Source organism: Vulpes vulpes, chromosome X (assembly GCF_048418805.1).
Source record: "Vulpes vulpes isolate BD-2025 chromosome X, VulVul3, whole genome shotgun sequence".
Lineage (NCBI taxonomy): Eukaryota > Metazoa > Chordata > Mammalia > Carnivora > Canidae > Vulpes > Vulpes vulpes.
Window position 1 is genome coordinate 51,775,156 of NC_132796.1, and position 22,347 is coordinate 51,797,502.

General features: G+C 46.8%; 2 protein-coding genes across 4 annotated transcripts in view; one reads left to right on the forward strand and one right to left on the reverse strand.

The window, feature by feature from the left end:
• EDA (ectodysplasin A) overlaps positions 1-3,082 on the forward strand; it is a 426,386-nt gene extending 423,304 nt beyond the window's left edge. For all 3 annotated transcript variants that reach the window (XM_072744258.1, XM_072744260.1, XM_072744263.1), the window contains exon 9: positions 130-3,082. In XM_072744258.1, the coding sequence (XP_072600359.1) occupies positions 130-146 (17 nt within the window). In that variant the 3' untranslated portion in view covers positions 147-3,082. The remainder of the gene's footprint in view (positions 1-129) is intronic.
• Positions 3,083-4,335: 1,253 nt separating this feature from the next.
• AWAT2 (acyl-CoA wax alcohol acyltransferase 2) lies at positions 4,336-19,156 on the reverse strand. The gene is made up of 7 exons (XM_025982831.1): positions 19,072-19,156; positions 6,768-6,878; positions 6,324-6,394; positions 5,869-6,073; positions 5,465-5,639; positions 4,711-4,910; positions 4,336-4,490 (listed from the first exon to the last, which is right to left on the reverse strand). Exons 1-7 carry the CDS (start codon positions 19,154-19,156, stop codon positions 4,336-4,338), a joined length of 1,002 nt encoding a protein of 333 aa, XP_025838616.1.
• Between the last annotated feature and the right edge of the window lie 3,191 nt (positions 19,157-22,347).

Genomic DNA, 22,347 nt, shown 5'->3' on the forward strand with positions numbered 1-22,347 from the left:
GGCAAATTTGGGGCCACACGTCTTTCACTTTGTTTACAGCCACGTTCCATGCTCAGAAAAATCTCTGGGTCCCCTCCTGATCGCCCCCTTTCCCAGCCTGACCAGAACTCCTGTCTTCTTTCTCCACAGAGCCTACCTCTGTCTAAGACAGGTGCCTCACCTGGGACTTGTGCTTATGTGAGTCTGGGATACTCTTTCAATGACCTGGGCACAACGAGACTTTTCTGTTTATTAAGCAATGCAAATATTCATCTAGTCAACTTGTGTCTGGGGACAAAGGGTTGGACTGGATGACCTCTGGGAGTCCCTTCAAATTCGAATATCTAGGCAGCTTCTATGATAACCTAAGAAAATTCACAACCCCTAGCCTGCTCCTCCTAGGCATCAGCAAGGCAGAACTTTTCTGCCTGACCTCAAAAGGGCAAGAAGTGAGATAGGACAGTGGGGTCTTGTTTTGTTTTTTGAGTTTGCTGTGACCCAGTGGCCATTAGCCTAGTCCCTACCCAGTAGGGCAGCTGATGCCCTACTGATCCACCTTGCTTCACTCTGGCTTCAGAAAGCCACAGCAGAGTCACCAAAGATTCCAGTGCTGATGGTCTGATTCTAGGCTCAAGAGAAGCCAGCATCTAGGCATTGGGCAAGGCTCTGCCCTGTAGTCAGATCCAAAGACACCTCCCCACCCCCTGACCCCAGCTTCCCCACTGGATCATATAATGGGACCACTCAAGGGCCTTATATCTAACTGCCTGGGGCCAGCCTGGTTTCTGGATGACGGGTCTAGCCCAAAGCTGGGACAGGCCAATCTTGTACAGTGTGCTACTTTAGCTCCCAAAACAAGTTACCTTTGAGGGGATGGGCAAAAGTCCCTTCAGGCAGCTAAAATCCACCAAGAACAGGTACTCATTCTCCACTGTGCCTTCCCTTTCCGAACAATTGTAATGCTCAGCCCTTCATAGGTCAGGGCCCAAGGTGGTGGGCTATGCCTCCGTTGCCTGGTTGCTAATGACAACCTTGCAAACCAATTTGGGGTGGACTTTAGGCATGTGTCTGGCCCAGGCTCCTGTAAAGTGCCTTAGGCAGTCCTCAGTTGTAGCAAAAACTGAAGGGAACCTCTCCTTCAAATTTGGAAAATACTTTCTCTCTCATTATCTCCTTTGAGAATATGATGAATCCCATTGTTTAGACAAGGCTCTCAGAGGTGAAGTGCTTTGACCAGGATCTTAACCAGTTTAAGCCTCAGACCTGGCAGGTCTAACTCCAAAGCTATGCCATTATGCTGCAGCATTGAGTTGAATTTGTGGTCTAGAGAGAACCAATAAAAATGGGAATAAGGACCCAAAATTCTTCAGTGTCCCAGAGACAAATGCAGAAATGCTCATTTACATTTCTTGATGGTAATTCCTCGATGTTCTTTTGGCTGCCAGAGGCTTTGTGGCAAAAGAGTAGGACATTTCTTTGGGAAACACCCATCAGCCTTAGAGCTCTTTTGGTCAGAAGAATTGTCTTGGCACCATGTCTAAGCAGCAGGCCTCCAGTACCCACAGAACTGTACCCCTTATGGTCTTCCACCCACCCAATGAATGACCCAACCGCCCATCGTGTACGGAAACCCCTGCCACAGGCAAAGTTGTCCACTGGTTCCCCTACAGACAGTTATGGGAGCTAGTCCACTTCCCACAGCTACTAAGGGACTCCTTAGCCCTTTCTCCCATACCACAGAGAGCTTTGTATCCCCAGGATGTCTCCTAATGGAGGAAAGACCTGAGAGAGGACTGGCTCTAAAGCCAAATGTGTGTGAGGAGAGGGAAGGAAAAGGCTTCTTAATTGTACCCCTAAGGAACAGTCTGACACCCACCCTGTTGTCCAGGCATGGAGGGGATCATAGTGGGAATAGAATTTGCACAGGGAAAAAAAAGAATTTGCACAGGACCCTTTAGCCATTATGAATCCTCAAAAGGAACTAGAGGGGGGGAAGGTGATGAAGGAAGCAATAGACAGCTGGGGAGCCCTGTTGCAGTGAAGTCATTGGCAAAGTGGTGAAGCAATTTACTAGTAAGAGGATGTGGAAATAGATTTACAGTCTGGAATTGCACTGACCTGAGTTCACCAGAGGGCCAAGGCTAGCATAGAGAATGGGAATGAGGACATTTGTGAGCAAGCAGATGGCAGAGGTTTGAAGGAGAATTGCATGGCGGAGGCCTTTGCCAGCTGCTGGGGCTTCAGCAGCCAAAGCTGGCATAAAAGGCAGCCATTGGGGGCTGCTTGGCCACTGGTTTCTTGGGAAATGTAGTCTTTGCCTTCTGTTCCCCTGCATCCGTCCTGAGCCAAATTTCTTTTGCTAAGCAGGAAAGGGCCAGGAACAAAGACTTTGATCCATGTGTGAGTATGTGTGTTTCATGTAACTTCCGGTGGATGCAGATAGATTTCAGAGAAATTTAGAGCAAGAACCAGAGGCCCAGAGATGGAAGGTGACCTGTCCAAAGTGAACAAGCCGTGACCTACAGACTCAAAGGAGTGAGGGGGTGGAGCAGTCTCTGTCCCACGGGGACCCCTCCTTTCTTCTGCCCAGAGACTCAAGGCTAGAAGCACTCCCTTTCAGGAGCCTGGCAAGGCAGGGAAAAGAGCAGCTGCAGCTGCCACCAGAACTCTTATCCCCGAGACATTCTCCCTGCTCCGGTCTCTGGACTGGAAGGCTCTGGGCTGGCCCAATACCAGGAAGTTCTGAGGCTCCCATGGCATTGCCTCAGCCTCCCTTCCCTGCCCAGAGGCTCCCCTAGGCCATGTGAGCACAAAGAAGGAACCTATCATTTCTTTTGATTCCTGTCAGGGCTTTCTCCAAAAGGACTTGGGGTGTGTCATTTCTTGATCCAAAATACTTCCACCTAGGGTGAGGGGGTGAGCTTTGTGGTGAGAATGGCCTGGAGTAGGCCCAGTGCTGCTTGGGGGGGGGGGGGGGTCATCATCCAGTGTGAGATACTATGTATATAAACTATATATAATGTATATAAACTGGGATGTAAGTTTGTGTAAATTAATGGTTTGTTCTTTGCAAATAAAGCTTTTTCCCCCCTTGTTCTTGAAATGGACTTAAATATGCCCTATATTTGCAAAGAAGCCAGGTGCTTCTTTGCAAGCATTGCCACACATGAGCTAGGGGAAGGACCAAGGCACCCACTTCAGAGAGCACAACTGAAGGAAGGAGGTCTGAAGATCCTGTCAGAACATATTACATACTCTCTGTGTCCTAGACCACACACACCCCCATCCCCATACCTTAGGTCTTTTCCTGTAACTGCCTGTCCAGTAAGCTCTAGAGGTCCTCAAAAAAGAATCATTGTCCTGAGCCAGAGACACAGCATGGAAGTACCCTCAGCCTGATACTGTGGCATCATCTGTAACAGACATTCCAGGCCTGAGCCCAGAACAGCTTGGGGAGACCCAGCCTCCAGCTCCCCCATGATGTATCCTTCCACTTTGCAGATGAGGAGACAGTGCTCAAGGAGTTCGAGTTAGCTAACCCAAGGTCACCCAACTATAGAAAGGCTACTTGAACATTCAAAAGGCTGTTGACAAGATATTATGCTGTAAGCTTTCTTTTAAACACAGAGATGCCATGAAATTTAGGGCAGAGGTTGCTCAAGGAAATGGGCAAAATGATCAGAGGAGAATAATTGTAGGGTAACTGTCCAACTTACAAAGGTCAATCACATTCAGTACAATCAATCTTCCTGGTAGCCTCTGAGGTAAGCAGGGGAGGAATCCTTGGTCCTGTTTTATAGGGGAGGAAGCTCAGGCTAAGAGATGACAGATTGCTCCATGTCACAGGGCTTGAAGCCCCAAGAGCCTGAGCCCCAAGTGTGCTGGATCTCAAGGCACCCAGTCCTACGGGAGCCTTGATGCCAAAAGATGGGGCTGCTTGAGAGTAGAGAAGCAGAGCAATGAACACGGATACTGGGCCCTTAAAACATGAGCTGTACCACAAGCAGTATCCGAAGAGAAGCTTTTTATTCTGTCCATTGTTTTCCTCAGCATTGCTGCTGAGTGGTGCTGAGTGGTCATAGGTGAGGGAGACTTCAGGATAACTCTCGCCTAGGGCTTTTCCTGCCTTTTGGGTCTACTTCTCTTGCAGCCCCAAGGTAAAAGCAGAGAAGAGCTGGAAGCAGGAGAGAGATGAAGGAAGAAGAGGGGTCTAGAGAACAGCCAAATGGACAGCCTCTCCTCATACTGAGGACTGGCCAAATCAGGACCAGGAGGCTCAGAGGTGACTTTTGTCCTCCCATTTCACAGGTTCTGTGCCTTCCAGCCAGGCTGCTGAGAAGCTGCTGGCGATGTCTGTCAAACTATCACCAGTTCCTGGGTCTCCGAGATGCCAAACTTGGCCTTATGCTGGTCATACAGTTTGCGTAGGGCATCGATATAGAGCACATGGTATTTAGCCACAGTCTCCTGGCTCGGGTTCTCAATCTTGGGCAATGGTAGAGGCTTCCCAACTGCCAGAGGAGACAGAGAGGGAAAAGGGAAAAGCATCAGAACAGCTCACTTCCTGGACTAGGCCTCAGCCCTCAAGCCCAGATTCTCCCCATCCTTCCCCTCACCATGCCCCTCATCCTAGCCAGCCTCTCCGCCTCTGGACACAGCCAGAGCCAAGGTGCAGCCTCAGAACTGGATCCTGTATCCTAGACGTGGCTGCCAGTGGAAGGGCTCACTCACCAACAGTGGTTACAGGACGAGCATAGGGCAGTAAGCCCCAGGAGTTCTCCGTGAAGCCACGCCCATAGAAAGCACAAGGGTAGATGTGTACCATACGCTGCACCCACTTCTGGAAGCAATTCACCAAGCCCCCTGGAGTGAAAATGTGCTGATTGTAGAGGTCTGTCTCCCCAAAAGCATAGGCAGGAATTAGAGGCACTCTGCAGAGGAAAGACATATCCTTTGATAGCCACTCTGACTACCAGCGGTCCCTGGGTGGGTCTGCCCATAGGCTTCTCAGCCCATGACTTAGCTGGGCCTAGGTCCAGATGAAGTTGAGGACCCTGTTGTCTACCCCAGGCTGCTTGTGGGGGTGAAGTAGCAACAAGCTAAAGGAAGAGAGTCCCAGACCCTCCTGCGAACCTACGGGTCTGAAATACTGGAAGAGAAGACTCAAGGGCCATTTCATTTCACTTTCTCCCCTTTAACCCACACAGTAATTTTGGTTCTTCCTGACATGAGCTTGCAGCCAGTCACCTTTGATGGAGGGACCAGCCCAGATGAGAGGCTAGCATGAGGGAGAAGAGCTGAGGGCTAGCCCTCTAGCCCTGTCTCATAAGCAGAAATGCCTCTAGGACCCCATCCAGGCTTTCCTCCAACACAAAAGCAGCTTTCTAGCCCCCAATTCTAGATATCATTTCTTCAAAACCCCTTACTCCTTATGTGATGGGCTTTTGGAACCCCTCTCCCCATTCTGGACCAGAGCTCTCCTTACCCATGCTGAAGGGCCATGCGTACAAAGCCAGTCCGATTTTTCAAGACCAGGGTGGTAGAGCCTGGCAGGCTGTATCTGCATTCAGCCAGGCCACCAACCACCACAATCAGCATGTTGCCTGTGCCTTTATGTGTGAGCAGAAAGTCCATGGAGGCTCGGCTCACAGAGCAGGCCCCTGGTGAGCAGAAAACACCAAAAGCTCATTGGCCATTACCCAAGCCTCTTAACTTTCCTCCCTATCTCTTCAAAGGATGGGAGAGCCTCATGTCAGGCAGGTGAGCCTAAGGTAGCCTTTTAAGACCAGAAAGGACCACCAAGTTGGCCTTGCTCTCACCCATTCCCCCAACACTTTTCCCTCAGGGAGCCATGTTTCCTTTGTCCTCATGTCCTAGGAACTAACTCACCTGAAGACATGACATACTCTCTGAGCAACGGCACCCAGAAAAAAGCTCCCAGTGTGAGAATATAAGGGGTGATACCAGGAAAGATCTTGGAGAAGCCTGAGGTGTCCGTGGCAAAGTGGCCAAAGCATGAGTGGGACAAGAGCCCGTGAGGGTGGCACGCAAGGATGTAGTTGTGGCTGGGGGAGATATCATGAGTCTTCAAAAGCTGTGGAGGAGAGTGGAGTCAGAAGCGGGGTAGCCAAGGAAGAGTACTCCTCTTCTGGCCAGAGACCTGGAAGGGAAAGGGCTGCCATGTCCAGCCATGTGGATTGGGTAACACACAGCTCCAGGGGGCATCAGTCACATGGGTCTCAATGGAAATGATGCCCCCAACCTCCACCCTGGCCCAACTGCTGGCATTGGAGTTGGAGTTGGGGCTGGGCCCAGGACCCAAGTGGGGACCTAGGGCTACTTACCTTGAGGGGAAAGTAATCACAATACTGTTTCCACATGCACCAATTCCTCACACAGGCAAGCCGGCGGCCACCTGAATACAGAGCCAACGTAGCCAGGTTTTGCCCACCCCCGTTGTCTTCTTCAGACCCACTTTGGGCCAGCCACAGGGTGGCTCCTCACCCCCTGCTGTCTCCTGGCCTTGTAACTGGCAACCAGGATGAGCTATGTCACATCAGGGCCAATTTAGGATGGGCCTAGCTTTCTGCCTTACTAGCTGCTTTTTCCCTAACCCACTCTAGTTCTGATCTGGGCCTTCCTGGCATTTGGAAAAGGCCCCTTCCCTCAGCTTCTCTAACCCAGGGAGGAACAGATTAAAAATCTGCCTGGGAATTGGCCAGAGCCTCTCAGGACTATAAGAAAAGAGCATGTGATGGCTGGCAACCCAGCCTCAGAGGGGCCCTTACCTCGCTCAGGGGTCTTCCAGTCAAAAGCCAGCCAGGTGAGAATGAGCACAGTGACAGGCCAGTATGGGGTGAACACCACCAGGTAGAGGTTGACAAAGATTACGGTGATTACTGGAGGGAGGCCAGCTCAGAGTTAATGACTTGTAAGCACACTTGTCCTCCCTCTGGGGTCTCTCCACCCCAAGGTTGTACACACTCTCACCCATGCTCACTTAACACTCTCACTTCCTCACCCTAGCAAGTGGTATGCATGCCCACATCCCCTACTCCATCTCCTCTCTGTCCTTGGGAACTTGTTTCTGATCTGGAAAGCAAGATGTTTTCCTCTCAAGCTGTGCACCATGCAGCAAGCCCTCTACTCCCCAGGACCTGCTCAAACACTGCTCTGGGCTGTGTTCAATGTCAAGGAGCCAATGATGGGTCACTCTGATCTGGCTGTTGGAGGTTGGGAGTCCTGGCAAGACAGAGCCAGGAACAGCTTTCCTCCAGCTCACATTTTCCTGTCCAGATCTTCACTGTGAGGCATCAGTGGAGGGAATACCAGAGAGAGTACCCAACTTCAGCCAGGCTGGGAGCACACAAGTTGGCAAATGAGAAACAAAGGATGATGTAAGCTGGGACAGAATAAGGTACTGGGCTGTGTCAAGCCCCAGTAAGAGAGGAGCATTGTAGGGTAGAGTAGTTAGGATGGACTTAATGGAGATGAGTCCTAGGGAGCCACACTCAGAGTTATTATGGAACTCGGTTTTAGAAGAGCTGTGATTAAGACCGTGTGAGAGAGGAACGCCTAGGTGGCCCAGTGGTTGAGCACCCACCTTTGGCTCAGGTCGTGATCCCAGGGTCCTGGGATCAAATCCTGCGTCAGGCTCCCCACAGGGAGCCTGTTTCTCCCTCTGCCTATGTCTCTGCCTTTCTCTGTGTGTCTCTCGTGAATAAATAAATAAAATCTTTTTTTAAAAAAAGTCTGTGAGGGGATCCCTGGGTGGCGCAGCGGTTTGGCGCCTGCCTTTGGCCCAGGGCGCGATCCTGGAGACCCGGGATCGAATCCCACGTCGGGCTCCCGGTGCATGGAGCCTGCTTCTCCTTCTGCCTGTGTCTCTGCCTCTCTCTCTCTCTCTCTGTGACTATCATAAATAAATAAAAAATTTTTAAAAAATTAAAAAAAAAAGTCTGTGAGAGAAAGTGGGTAAAAGTAAAGGCTAGAAAAGACAGAACACACTTCTAATTGAGCATGGCAGATGGAACAAAGTTTTCATCTTGACTCCTTGCCAAGGCCTCATGAAAATTACCATAAGAACATTTTAAGGGGCACCTGGATGGCTCAGTCGGTTAGGCATCTGCCTTCAACTCAAGTCATGATCCCAGGGTCCAGGGATCGAGCCCAACGTTGGACTCCCTGCTCAGTGAGGAGCCTGCTTCTCCCTCTCCCTATGCTCTTCCCCCTACTCATGCTCATGCTCTTTCTCTTGCTCTCAAATAAATAAAATCTTTTTTTTATTTTTTAAAAGACTATTTATTTATCCATGAGAGACACAGAAAGAGGGGAAGAGACATAGGCAGAGAAAGAAATAGGCTCCCTGCGGGGAGCCTGATGCAGGACTTGATCCCAGGACCCTGGGATCACGACCTGAGCCAAAGGCAGGTGCTCAACCACTGGGCCACCTAGGCGTTCCTCTCTCACACAGCCACCCAGGTGCCCCAATAAAATCTTTTAAAAAAATAACGTATTAAAATCTATAGCTCTTCAATGAAAAAAAGAATTAGAGAGATACCAACAGTGGACAAGAGATACCAACGAAATGTTTGCATGCTGGAAAGTAGATGAAGGAGGGAGTAACTGGCTTTGAACAGAGAAAACTAAAACCTGGTTACCCACCAGGGGAATGGCTACAAGAGCAAGCCTGCTTGTGCTGGAGAATCTAGGAAAGACTCGGAATCTGGAGCCACCAGGTGTGACAAGAAGCAGTGTGAGGCACGGGGCTTAATTGAAAGTCTATCAAAGAGGCAGTCAGAGCTCCAGGTGCACCTCCTTCCCCTATACAGATGGACAATGGGAGGACCACTCTCTGAAAAAACTGAACCAAAGAGACTAGACTCAGATGCTTATACAAGGGACAGCTAAGGCACTCTACATGGCAGCCAAATTATTAATCAAGCATGAAAGTAGGATAAAGACAACCTCAGACATCCAGTCTCAGATGGTTTGTCTCCCGTGTCGCTTTCTCAGGAAACTCCTGGAGGATGTGCCCCATCAGGATAAGGAAGTAAACCAAGACAGAGGAAGGTATGGGATGGGGGGAGAAGAGCCAATGAAGGAAGGAAGTAACTAGGGCCAGCACTACGGTGAAGCAAGCAAGGGGCCTATGGGAAAACATTTAAGAAAACACTCTCAGGGTCAAGCAAGTACTAACCCAACACTTGCACAACCTGGAGAGTGAACAGCTTCTTAAATTGTGCACCTGTGTTGCTTCAAGGGCCCCGGAGGTGAGAGCTGTGTGTAAGAAGACCTAATTGTGTAACAGGAGGATGCCAGGCTCTAGTAGCGATTATCTCCAGAAAATAGTGCAGGAGGGGAGAGGACCTATAGGTTCCTAATACTAAGAGATTAATATGTCTGTGGATAGTTTGCAGATGAATTGGTGTAGCTAAGAGACATCCAATAGATAAAACAATTTTAAAATGAGGCGACCACAAGTTCCAGGGAAAACAAAAGGCTGTACCAGCAAGGAAATACGCTCTCAGTACACCAAATGGCTCCACTATGGATATTCCTAGTCACAGTCAGGCATTTAATCCCAACCTGTGCTATAACCATCTTGAAATGATGGAGGAAGAGGAAAGATTTAGCAATAGTGTATAGAGTCAAAATCTCATCTTCCGTATTAGCAAGTCGGAGATGACATCTAAAGCCATTAAATCAGAAATACTATAGTAATCTTTAGAAATGTTAAGTAGTAAAATGTAGACACAGGATATCAACACCAGAGGAAAGAGCTAACGATGTTGAAAGTGGCTGCTTCTATGGAAGAGATCTAAGGCCAGCAGTTTTAGGATTTTGATATGCTCCTTATAAGACTATTCAAGGGGCGGGGGCCGGGCAAGATGGCGGAGCAGTAGGGTCCCCAGGTCACCTGTCCCCACCAACTTACCTAGATAACTTTCAAATCACCCTGAAAACCTATGAATTCGACCTGAGATTTAAAGGGAGAACAGCTGGAACACTACAGAGAGAAGAGTTTTTGCTTCTATCAAGGTAGGAAGGCGGAAAAAAAATAAAAAAGAATAAAGTGGGGGAGGGGCCCCTATGGGGTGCCAGGCTAGAGCCGAGCCCGAGAGCCTCCTGGAGGGGAAAGCCCACCCTCCAAAAGCGGGAACTTTAAAATTCCGCACCGGCTTCTTCCTGGAGGGAAGGTGCTTAGCTGGGAACTCGGACAGGATCCCAGGAGGGGCAGTGGAGCCTCCAGTCTCCCCGGGTCACTAACAGAGGAAGTGCGCCCGGGGGAGAGCGAGGTAAAGGGCTGGAGCGCGTGCCCAGGGGGGCCGTGGGAGCAGCTCAGGCGGCGGCTGCGGGCAGAGGGGGCTGAGCCTTGCTGCCTTGGGTAGCCGTCCACCGGGAGTGCGATTCCAGCAGCACAGGCCAGGAGCCCAGGACTCTGAGTGGACACAGCCCAGGATCCTGTGCTCCCCCGGGCCAGGTGGAGGCACAGAGGGCACAGGACGGGCGAGGACGCTCCTGGCACCAGGCACCCCCCCCCCCCACCCTGGGAGCATCAAGTCCAGGGCAGACTGGGAGACTGCAGTAGTTACTTAGGGAGCTGACTCCAGGGCTGGAGAGCTGGCCACCACCACTGTGGTTGTTCCTCCTTGTATCACCCTGTGCCTGGGAGGGGCAGGGCCGCCAGGGAACAGGGGCCTCACCAGGTAAACAGCTCCCACTGAGCCCTGCACTTGGCAGGGGGCAGGGCAGCTCAGGTGCACACACCTGAGAATCAGCACAGCAGGCTCCTCCCCCAGAAGACCAGCTGGAAGGACAGGGGAAGAGCAAGTTCTTGGCAGAGTAGCGCTGGAAAGCTACGGGGGAAGTCGAGGGATTTACAGTATATAGAACCAAAGAATACCCCTCCTTGTTTTTTTGTTTGGTTTTTCTTTTTCTTTTTTTTTTTCTTCCTTTTTCCATTACAACTCATTTTTAGTCACTCTGCACTGAGCAAAATGACTAGAAAGAAGAACTCACGACAAAAGAAAGAATCAGAAACAGTACTCTCTGCCACAGACTTCCAGAACTTGGATTACAATTCGATGTCAGAAAGCCAATTCAGAAGCACAATTATAAAGCTACTGGTGGCTCTGGAAAAAAGCATAAAGGATTCAAGAGACTTCATGACAGAAGAATTTAGATCTAATCAGGCTGAAATTAAAAATCAATTAAATGAGATGCAATCCAAACTGGAGGTCCTAACGACGAGGGTTAATGAGGTAGAAGAAAGAGTGAGTAACATAGAAGACAAGTTGATGGCAAGGAAGGAAGCTGAGGAAAAAAGAGAAAAACAATTAAAAGACCATGAAGAAAGGTTAAGAGAAATAAATGACAGCCTCAGAAGTAAACATCTACATTTAATTAGGGTTCCAGAGGGCGCTGAAAGGGACACAGGACAAGAAAGCATATTTGAACAAATCATAGCTGAGAACTTCCCTAATTTGGGGAGGGGAACAGGCATTCAGATCCAGGAGATAGAGAGGTCCCCACAAAATCAATAAAAACCGTTCAACACCTCGACATTTAATAATGAAACTTGCACATTCCAAAGATAAACAGAAAATCCTTAAAGCAGAGAGACAAGAGATCACTAACTTCTATGGTGAGAAATATTAGATTAACAGTAGACCTCTCCACAGAGACCTGGCAGACCACAAAGGACTGGCAGGATATATTCAGGGTCCTAATGATAGGAACATGTAGCCAAGGATACTTTACCCAGCAAGGCTCTCATTCCGAATAGAAGGAGAGATAAAGAGCTTCCAAGATAGGCAGAAACTGAAAAAACATGTTGCCACCAAACCAGCTCTGCAAGAAATATTAAGGGGGACTCTGTAAAAAAAAAAGAGGACGCCCAAAGAAATAATCCACAAAACAGGGACAGAATAGGTATCATGATGACACTAAATTCATATCTTTCAATGGTAACTCTGAACATGAATGGGCTTAATGATCCCATCAAAAGACGCAGGATTTCAGACTGGATAAAAAAAACAAAACCCATCTATTTGCTGTCTACAAGAGACTCATTTTAGACCTAAGGACACCTACAGCCTGAAAAGGAAAGGGCGGAGAACCATTTACCATTCAAATGGTCCTCAAAAGAAAGCTGGGGTATGATATGATATCCTCATATCAGATAAAGTTTATCCCGAAGACTGTAGTAAGAGATGAAGACGGACACTATATCATAATTAATGGATCTATCCAACAAGAGGACCTAACAATCATGAATATGCCCCGAATGTGGGAGCTGCCAAGTATATCAATCAATTAATAACCAAAGTAAAGACATACTTAGATAATAATACACTGAGACTGGGCGACTACAACACGGCGCTTTTTGCAAATGACTGATATTCTAAACACAACATTTCCAAAGAAACAAGAGCTTTGATACGTGGACCAGATGGATTTCACAGATATTTACAGAATTTTACATCCAAACGCAACTGAATATACATTCTTCTCAAGTGCACATGGAACTTTCTCCAGAATAGACCACATATTGGGTCACAAATAAGGTCTCAACTGATACCAATAGATTAGGATTGTCCCTTGCATATTTTCAGACCATAATGCTTTGAAACTTGAACTCAATCACAAGAAGAAATTTGGAAGAATTTCAAACACGTGGAGGTGAAAGAGCATCCTGCTAAAAGATGGAAGGGTCAACAAGGAAATTAGAGAAGAATTAAAAAGATTCAGGAAACAAAAGAGAATGAAGATGCAACCATTCAAAATCTTTGGGATACAGCAAAAGCAGTCCCAAGAGGGAAATGCATCGCAATACAAACATCCGTCAAAAAAATTGGAAAAAACTTGAATACCCAAGCTAACTTTGCACCTAAAGAACTGGAGAAAGAACAGCGAGTAAAACCTACACCAAGCAGAAGAGAGTTAATAAAGATTCGAGCAGAACTGAATGAAATAGAGACCAGAAGAACTGTGGAACAGATCAACAAAACCAGGAGTTAGTTCTTTGAAAGAATTAATAAACCATTAGCCAGCCTTATTAAAAACAAAAGAGAATAGACTCTAATTAATAAAATCACGAATGAAAAAGGAGAGATCACAACCAATACCAAAGAAATACAAATGGTTTTAAAAACATATTATGAGCAGCTATATGCCAATAAATTAGGCAATCTAGAAGAAATGGATGCATTTCTGGAAAACCACAAACTACCAACACTGGAACAGGAAGAACTAGAAAACCTGAACAGGCCAATAACCAGGGAGGAAATTAAAGCAGTAATCAAAAACCTCCCAAGACACAAAAGTCCAGGGCCAGATGGCTTCCCAGGGGAATTCTATCAAAAGTTTAAAGAAGAAACAATACTTATTCTACTAAAGCTGTTCCAAAAGATAGAAAGGGAAGGAATACTTCCAAACTTGTTCTATGAGGCCAGCATCACCATAATTCTAAAACCAGACAAAGACCCCACCAAAAAGGAGAATTATAGACCAATATCCCTGATGAACACAGATGCAACAATTCTCAACAAGATACTAGCCAATAGGATCCAACAATACATTAAGAAGATTATTCACCATGACCAAGTGGGATTTATCCCTGGGATGCAAGGCTGGTTCAACACTCGTAAAGCAATCAGTGTGATAGATCATATCAACAAGAGAAAAAACAGGAACCATATGACCCTCTCAATAGATGCAGAGAAAGCATTTGACAAAACACAGCATCCATTCCTGATCAAAACTCTTCAGAGTGTAGGGATAGAGGGAACTTTTCCTTAGCATCTTAAAAGCCATTTGAGAAAAGCCCACAGCAAATATCATTCTCAATGGGGAAACACTGGGAGCCTTTCCCCTAAGATCAGGACCACGACAGGGATGTCCACTCTCACCACTGCTATTCAACGTAGTACTGGAAGTCCTCACCTCAGCAATCAGACAACAAAAAGAAATAAGGCATTCAAATAGGCAAAGAAGAAGTCAAACTCTCCCTCTTCGCAGATGGCATGATACTGTCCATAGAAGACCTAAAAGACTCTACCCCAAGATTGCTAGAACTCATACAGCAATTTGGTAGCGTGGCAGGATACAAAATCAATGCCCAGAAATCAGTGGCATTTCTAGACACTAACAATGAGACTGAAGAAAGAGAAATGAAGGAGTCAATCCCATTTACAATTGCACCCAAAAGCATAAGATACCTAGGAATAAACCTCACTAAAGAGGTAAAGGATCTATACCCTAAAAACTACAGGACACTTCTGAAAGAAATTGAGGAAGACACAAAGAGATGGAAAAATATTCCATGCTCATGGATTAGAAGAATTAATATTGTGAAAACGTCAATGTTACCCAGGGCAATTTACATGTTTAATGCAATCCCTATCAAAATACCATGGACTTTCTTCAGAGAGTTGGAACAAGTCATCTTAAGATTTGTGTGGAATCAGAAAGGACCCCAAATAGCCAGGGGAATATTGAAAAAGAAAACCAGAGCCGGGGGCATCACAATGCCAGATTTCAGGTTGTACTACAAAGCTGTGGTCATCAAGACAGTGTGGTACTGGCACAAAAACAGACACATAGATCAGTGGAACAGAATAGAGAACCCAGACATGGGCCCTCAACTCTATGGTCAACTAATATTCGACAAAGGAGGAAAGACTATCCACTGGAAGAAAGACAGTCTCTTCAATAAATGGTGCTGGGAAAATTGGACAGCCACGTGCAGAAGAATGAAACTAGACCACTCTCTTGCACCATACACAGAGATAAACTCAAAATGGATGAAAGATCTAAATGTGAGACAAGATTCCATCAAAATCGTAGAGGAGAACACAGGCAACACCCTTTTTGAACTTGGCCATAGCAACTTCTTGCAAGATACATCCATGAAGGCAAGAGAAACAAAAGCAAAAATGAATGATTGTGACTTAATCAAGATAAAAAGCTTCTGCACAGGGGATCCCTGGGTGGCTCAGCGGTTGAGTCCCTGCTTTCGGCCCAGTGCGTGATCCTGGAGTCCCGGGATCGAGTTCCACATCAGGCTCCCTGCATGGAGCCTGCTTCTCCCTCTGCCTGTGTCTCTGCCCCTCTCTCTCTCTCTCACACTCTGTCTCTCGTGAATATATAAATAAAATCTTTTTTTAAAAAAAGCTTCTGCACTGCAAAAGAAAAAGTCAACAAAACTAAAAGACAAGCTACAGAGTGGGAGAGGATATTTGTAAATAAATCAGATAAGTCAGATAAAGGGCTAGTATCCAAGATCTATAAATAACTTATTAAACTCAACAGCAAAGAAACAATTCAAAATGAAATGGGCAAAAGACATGAACAGAAATTTCACCAAAAAAGACATAAACACTGGCAAACAAGCACATGAGAAAATGCTCCGCATCACTGGTCATCAGGGAAATACAAATCAAAACCACAATGAGATACCACCTCACACCAGTGAGAATGAGGAAAATTAACAAGACAGGAAAAAACAAATGTTGGAGAGGATGCGGAGAAAGGGGAACCCTCTTGCACTGTTGGTGGGAATGTGAACTGGTACAGCCATTCTGGAAAACTGTGTGGAGGTTCCTCAAAGAGTTAAAAATGGACCTGCCCTACAACCCAGCAATTGCACTGTTGGGGATTTACCCCAAAGATTCAGATGCAATGAAACGCCAGGACACCTGCACCCCGATGTTTCTAGCAGCAATGTCCACAAGAGCCAAACTGTGGAAGGAGCCTCGGTGTCCATCGAAAGATGAATGGATAAAGAAGATTGGTCTATGTATACAATGGAATATTAGCCATTAGAAACGACAAATACCCACCATTTGCTTCAACCTGGATAGAACAAGAGGGTATTATGCTGAGTGAAGTAAGTCAATCGGAGAAGGACAAACATTATATGGTCTCATTCATTTGGGGAACATAAAAAATAGTGAAAGGGAATAAAGGGGAAAGGAGAGAAAAAGAGTGGGAAATATCAGTGAGGGTGACAGAACATGAAGACTCCTAACTCTGAGAAATGAACTAGGGGTGGTAGAAGGGGAGGTGGGCGGGGGGTGGGGGTGACTGGGTGATGGGCACTGAGGAGGGCACTTGATGGGATGAGCACTGGATGTTATGCTGTATGTTGGCAAATCGAACTTCAATAAAAAATATACAAAAACAAACAAACAAACAAAAAAGACTATTCAAGGGTGCCTGAGTGGCTTATCAGTTACACATCTGCTTTTGGCTTGGGTTGTGATCCCATGGTCCTGGAATCAAGCCCTGCATCAGGCTCCCTGCTTGATGGGGAGACTGCTTCTCCTTTTCCCACTGGCTGCTGCTCCCCCTGCTTGTGTGCTTGCTCTCTGTCAAATAAATAAACAAAATCTTTATTTAAAAAAGGACTATTCGACTTTTTCAACAAATCTAGAGAGGCGTAAGTCTAGGCCAAACGAGACCTCTCTGTTTCCATGAGGCTTTCCTCAATTCAGACAGTGTTGGGGACATCTTGTGAGGTGACATGTCCTCAGGCAGAGCACCTGGGCAGTGAGATGCATCCTGATCTGCCATTTACCATGAGTGTGATCTCAGACAAGTCACCGGACTTCTGCCAAGTGGAACTCACACTACCAACATCTGCCTTACCATGAGGGTCTTTTCTCAAGGCCCTTAGGGTCCAAAGACATGATTCCATGCACAGGGTGAAGGGCTTGGAAGGCTCCAAGGGGCCATGTGCCCCATGTGAGCTGGCAAGGGGAGGAGGAGCAGCGGAAACCCCATCTCCTGAAGCGCCAGCCTAGAGCCCTTCTGGCTGCTCTGTACTCCCTGTCTGTACACCCCACAGTCAGACCCTTACAAGAGCTTCCTGAGACTGTTTTCTCCCTGTACTCATGTTCCTTTTGGCCACCCTCCTCCTTCTGCCTCCTCTGCTCCACCTGCCCCTCTGCCAGCTCACACTGGGCCCTAAGCCCTCAGTTTTGCCTCTCCTGTTTCTCTCACTCATATGTCCTCATCACCAAGCCATGTTAATTCTATTCTAATTCCGTAAACTCTCCTTTCCCTCCCTCTTGTCTTCATCCTGATTGCTACCAGTCTGCTCCTAATCACCACATTTCTCACCCAGATGATTGCAACAGCCTCTTCCCATAACTGATTTGCTATAGAGCAAGAGTGATCTCTTGAAAATGCAAATCTTTTAAAAAATATTTTATTTATTTGACAGAGCAAAGAGAGCAGGTAAAGGGGCAGAGGGAGGGGGAGAAGCAGACTACCCATTGAGCCGGGAGCCTGACTCGGGGCTCAATTCTAGGACCCAGGGATCATGACCTGAGCCGAAAGCAGACACTTAACTAACTGAGCCACAAAGTCATTCCTTAAAAATACAAATCTGATGCTGTTGCCCTGTCCCAAACCCTATCATGCCTCCACATGGCCCTCAGGAAAAAAATCCAAACTCTTTTCTTACTTTACAGTGCCCTGCACAATGGTCCCCAGACTGCTTCTCCAACATCCTCTTTCTTGTCTCCCATCCATTTACTTGTTATGTATTGAGCACCAATTCTGTGCCTGTCACTCCTCATCCTATTTAACTACTGGCGGCTCCTTGAATGCTTTATGATCTCCCTCATCCTACCCTTGTCGCATGCTACCCACTCTCTGCCCCAAACACTCCTCCTTCTTCACCTATTTCCTATGTGCCCTGCAAGAGTCAACTCATTCAAAAGGCAAAAAACAGGCAAAAATCATGAATGGGCAGTTAACAGAAATTTAAAATGCGGCAATTATGAATTAGAGCACACTCTGGCCTAGCATATGCTCCAGGAACATGCCCAGACCAAACCTCCCAGATCAGCAGTGAATGAGTTGATGCAAGAGGTAGGGAAAAGACCTCATGGCCTGGAATCAGGCCTTCATGGGCTCAACTCCCAGGCCAGCTCCTCTGCTTCCTAAGCTGTGTGATCTCGGACAGACCACTTAGACTACATGCACCTCAGTGTCCTCATCCGTACAATGGGGGTCATTAGTTCAGAACAGTGTCTGACACACACCCAAAAAAAAGGGTGCAATTAATGTTAGCTAATATCATGAATGTTAGCATTCATTATGTGTGTGTAGCTATTAGTAAATATCATTATGCATAATGATAGCTTCTACCTCATAAGGCTGGCAGGAGGCTATGATGAAATAGTAGATGTGAAAATATCTGATACAAAATACCTAATACATATGAATTCCTTTCTGCTGGCCTCTTTTAGCTCTTATTGCTAATCATTCCTAGGGTAACATAGCTCTTTTTCAGCACAGAAGGATGCTGGTGCCCACTCCAGGCAGGCCTCTGAGCCTCCCATTCACTGTCCTCTAGCCCACTCCTCCTATTCACTGGCAAGCCCCAGATTCCTAAGGCCTACCTGCATTCTTCCTTCCTAGATATCTGATAAGGTAATTTGGTTCATACCCTTGCCTCCTCTAGTACTCACCTAGATCCCCCTGTCAAAAGAATTTTTTCCAGTTCTCCCCCCCCCAAAACATACACACAGGGCTGCTTTGCTTTAGCACCTAGAACACAGTGGCCAGCCTATATGTAACTTTCACATAGTCTTTGTGGTGTAGACGGTAAGGGGAATTGGTTGAATAAATGGATGAATTGCTCTGGGCAAGAGGCTTTCAGAGGCTCCATCTGGCCCCTCAGATGCTCTGTTCAAGGGCATGAGGTTGTAACTAAGTCCTTTTCCTTGGGTAGCTTCAATAGAACTGCTCCCCACCTTCCCAAAACATACCCTGCATGCCCCCATGTAGACCCAGGAGGGCTCAGCACACACATCTGCATCAAGGCTCACTTGCACACACGCATATGCACCCCTGCATAGGCACACACCCGTATACACACACACGTCATCATGTACACTCAGAGATTCCAGGAGTACCATGCCTAGGAAAGTCAGGTGAGAGGCAAAAGTGACCAGTCATCCAAATCTGCCTGGAACAACCCAGGTTTTGGCATTCAAAACCTTGTTAAACCCTAAAACTCCTCCATCCCAGGCATACCAGGGCAGTTGGTCACCCTACAGAAGGCTGAAGACTCACCAATAATAAAGGCACTTAGGGCCCACTGGAACACAGCAAAAACCTCCATGGCAGTCTTAAGGTCCTTCTTGGAAGGCAAAGGCATCATGCTTAGGGTCTCAGGGGCTCCAGGTAAGTGCTGCTCCTTGGCTTCCCAGCTCCTATTGCTTAGGAGCCTTCGAGGGTTCCTCTCTTCATGCTTTCTTCTCCAGCCTCCAGCTAGACTCCACCCCCACCCCACCCCAACCCCTGCACATGACAGCAGGGACACATGTTGCCTCTGCTTGCCCAGCTACTTCCAGCTGTCTACCCACTTGCACTTTTACCCACTTAGGCACAGCCTAGGCTGAGATTGTGACACCCCCTAGCACACCTATGTAGAGAAACACGGATGAAGCTCTGGTGTGGGAAGTGAGTGGGGGGGGGGCTTGGGGCTGATGTGAGGCCTCCAAAGCCAGGGTGGAAGAGGGGACAGGCAGGCAGCAAGGTGTGCACCCTACCACCATCGGGTGGCCACCACGTCTGTTTCTGTGTGTATGGTCTCTAAGGGACAATGCACTTGCAGGGGAGGATAGAGGAGTCATAGGTTGTGTGTAGAAATACCTTTGGTCACTTGCTCAGTCCCGGAGAACTTACTACTCCCTGTGAACAGACATCAGATGTAGGTTTATGAACATAATTTTTTGTTGTTGAATGAATAAATAAATCTAAGTATAGATCAAATTATTCTGTGTACATGAAATTCCAGAACAGGCAAAAGCTAATCTATAGTGAAAAAATCAGAGAGCAGTGGTTGCCTCTGCTAGGAAGGGGTGTGGTGAAAATTTGGGGGATGACAATGATGTTCTCTATCTTGATAGAGCTTTGAGTTACGCAGGTCAAAAACTCATTTGTCATAGCTCAGCAAATGTACACTGAACACGCGCATTTCTCTACATTCTACCTAAAAAGCAAAGAGGGATGCCTGGGTGTCTCAGCGGTTGAGCGCCTGCCTTTGGTCCAGGGCTTGGTCCTGGAGTCCCAGGATCAAGTCCCACGTCGGGCTCCCTGCATGGAGCCTGCTCTTCCCTCTGCCTGTGTCTCTGCCTCTCTCTCTCTCTCTCTCTCTCTCTGTCTCTCATGAATAAATAAAAAATAAATAAATAAAAATTAAAAAATTTTTAAAAAGCAAATAAATATTGAATTCTCGTTAATGCTGAAGTATTTAAGGGAAAAGAATACTGATAGCTACAATTTACTCTGAGATGCCTGTAAGATGTAATTGATGGATGGACAGAGAAATACATTCATAGATAGATGTATGATAAATCAAATGTGGCAAAATATAATTTGTAAAATCTAGGTGTTGGGTGCTCACTGTGCAATTCTTTCAACTATTCTGTAGGTTTGAAATATTTTATAATAGAATTTTACCCAAAAAGGTGCCTCAAAGTCAAAATAAAAACTTAATTTTATTTAAAAAGTATGATGTGTCCATGCCTGGATACATGTGACTTTTGCATGTGTGTATAGATATACAAAGGGAGGGATCCCTGGGTGGCGTAGCAGTTTGGCGCTTGCCTTTGGCCCAGGGCGCGATCCTGGAGACCCAGGATCGAATCCCACATCGGGCTCCCGGTGCATGGAGCCTGATTCTCCCTCTGCCTATGTCTCTGCCTCTCTCTCTCTCTCTGTGTGTGACTATCATAAATAAATAAAAATTTAAAAAAAAGATATACAAAGGGAAAAATATCTAGTTGTCAACTTACAATTATATATCCACATCGGTAGGCTGCATCTCCAAGCATGTGTCTGTGTGCTCTAGGGATGTGTGACTGTGAAAGCATCCAGGTCCAGCCAGGTGTGTGCTGTGGGCCAAGTGGATGAAATTGTGAAAGATTGGAAGGGTTTTGTAATGCCACATATAATTACTGGAGGCATAGTTTTTTGTTTTTTGTTTTTTGTTGTTTTTTTTTTTGCCAGGGACTGTTCTAGGCAGCTAGGTTAGATCAGTGAGCAAAACATATTTTAAAAATTCATGCTTTTGTGAAGTTTACATTCTGGTAGGCAAAAAAAGATGATTGAAATTAATTAATTATATCATGTGTTATAAGGGGGTAGGTGCTATGAGAAAAGAAAAAGAGTTTGAACAGAGTAAGAAGGATCCAGAGTGCTGGTCAGGGTGGGGGAAGAATTAGGTAGGGAGAGCAGGCTTTACAATTTTAAAAGGGAAGGCCACATCAAAAAAGTGGCATTTGGGCAAAGGCTCAAAAGAGATGAGGAAGTGAGCCATGTGGATGTCTAAACTGAGAATGTTCCAGGCAGAGGGCACAGCCATTGCACAGACCCGACAGGTTTGTCCGACAGGTTTGAGGAGCAGAAGACTTCAGCTGGGTGAAGAGCGAAGAGGAGGAAGGAGAAGCCAGAGTTTGGTAGGGCCAGGTGGTAGGCAGACTTGGCCTTTTACTTGGACTTAAATGGGGGGCCATTGTGAGGTTTTGAGTGACAGATTCAGAAAAAGAAACAGTTTTATATATATATTATGGTTTTAAAAGGCCAGTGAAGAAGGAGGAGACTTTTGAAGGGCTAGGGCAGTAATCCATGCGACAGAAGATGGTAGCTCAGGCCAGGTTGGTGGTATTCACGAGAATGAGAAGTGGCTGGATTCTGGATGTCTCTTCTGAAGTAGAGGCTCCATGCAGGCACTGTCCTCTCTGAGGCTCAGATGCCTCTACGGGGGAGTCCCATTGGTGAACACCCACCACAGGCCCCACCTTGGCCTGGGCACCTTCCTTGCATTCAGTCTTGTCCCATCCAGTCTTTCAGGAAAATATGTGGAGGATATTTAGTACAGCTCACCTCCTTGGCTGGAATGGTGATTCCATGAAGGGGCTAGTAGGAATCGAGGCTACAAAGGGCAGCAGAACCAATCTTCAAAAGAGTCTGGATGCTGAGACAGGAGTTTGGTCTTAATCCTGTGGGCACTGAGGAGGCAAGATCAGCTTCCGAGCAGGGAGCAACTTGTGCCAAATGCTCCATGAGAATGAGTGTAGGGCATGGGGCGACTGTCAGGGCCCAGGGTCCCAGATGCTCCCGTGACTGATTCACAGGCTTACCCATCTGTCCTTTCCAATGCAGACTTGTAGTACCAGCTCTACATCCCTGAAGAGTAAGCTGATTGGTTCACAGGGACCTTCCCCAGCCCAGAAAGGCCTGCTGGCCTAAATCTCTCTCTTAATTAAACTGACTTTATTGTTTGGGATAGAAGCATCCCACTGTTTATTTAGGTTCCTATTGGGGAAACTTTCTAAGACTATC

Bases quoted from the DNA above. Each gene is read 5' to 3' on its own strand.
- AWAT2 (XM_025982831.1), bottom strand. From the start codon at position 19,156: ATGCCTTTGCCTTCCAAGAAGGACCTTAAGACTGCCATGGAGGTTTTT. The intron at 6,879-19,071 runs GTGAGTCTTCAG...GCCTCCCTCCAG, and splicing joins CCTAAGTGCCTTTATTATTG to TAATCACCGTAATCTTTGTC. The intron at 4,491-4,710 runs GTGAGTGAGCCC...CTCCTCTGGCAG, and splicing joins TCGTCCTGTAACCACTGTTG to TTGGGAAGCCTCTACCATTG.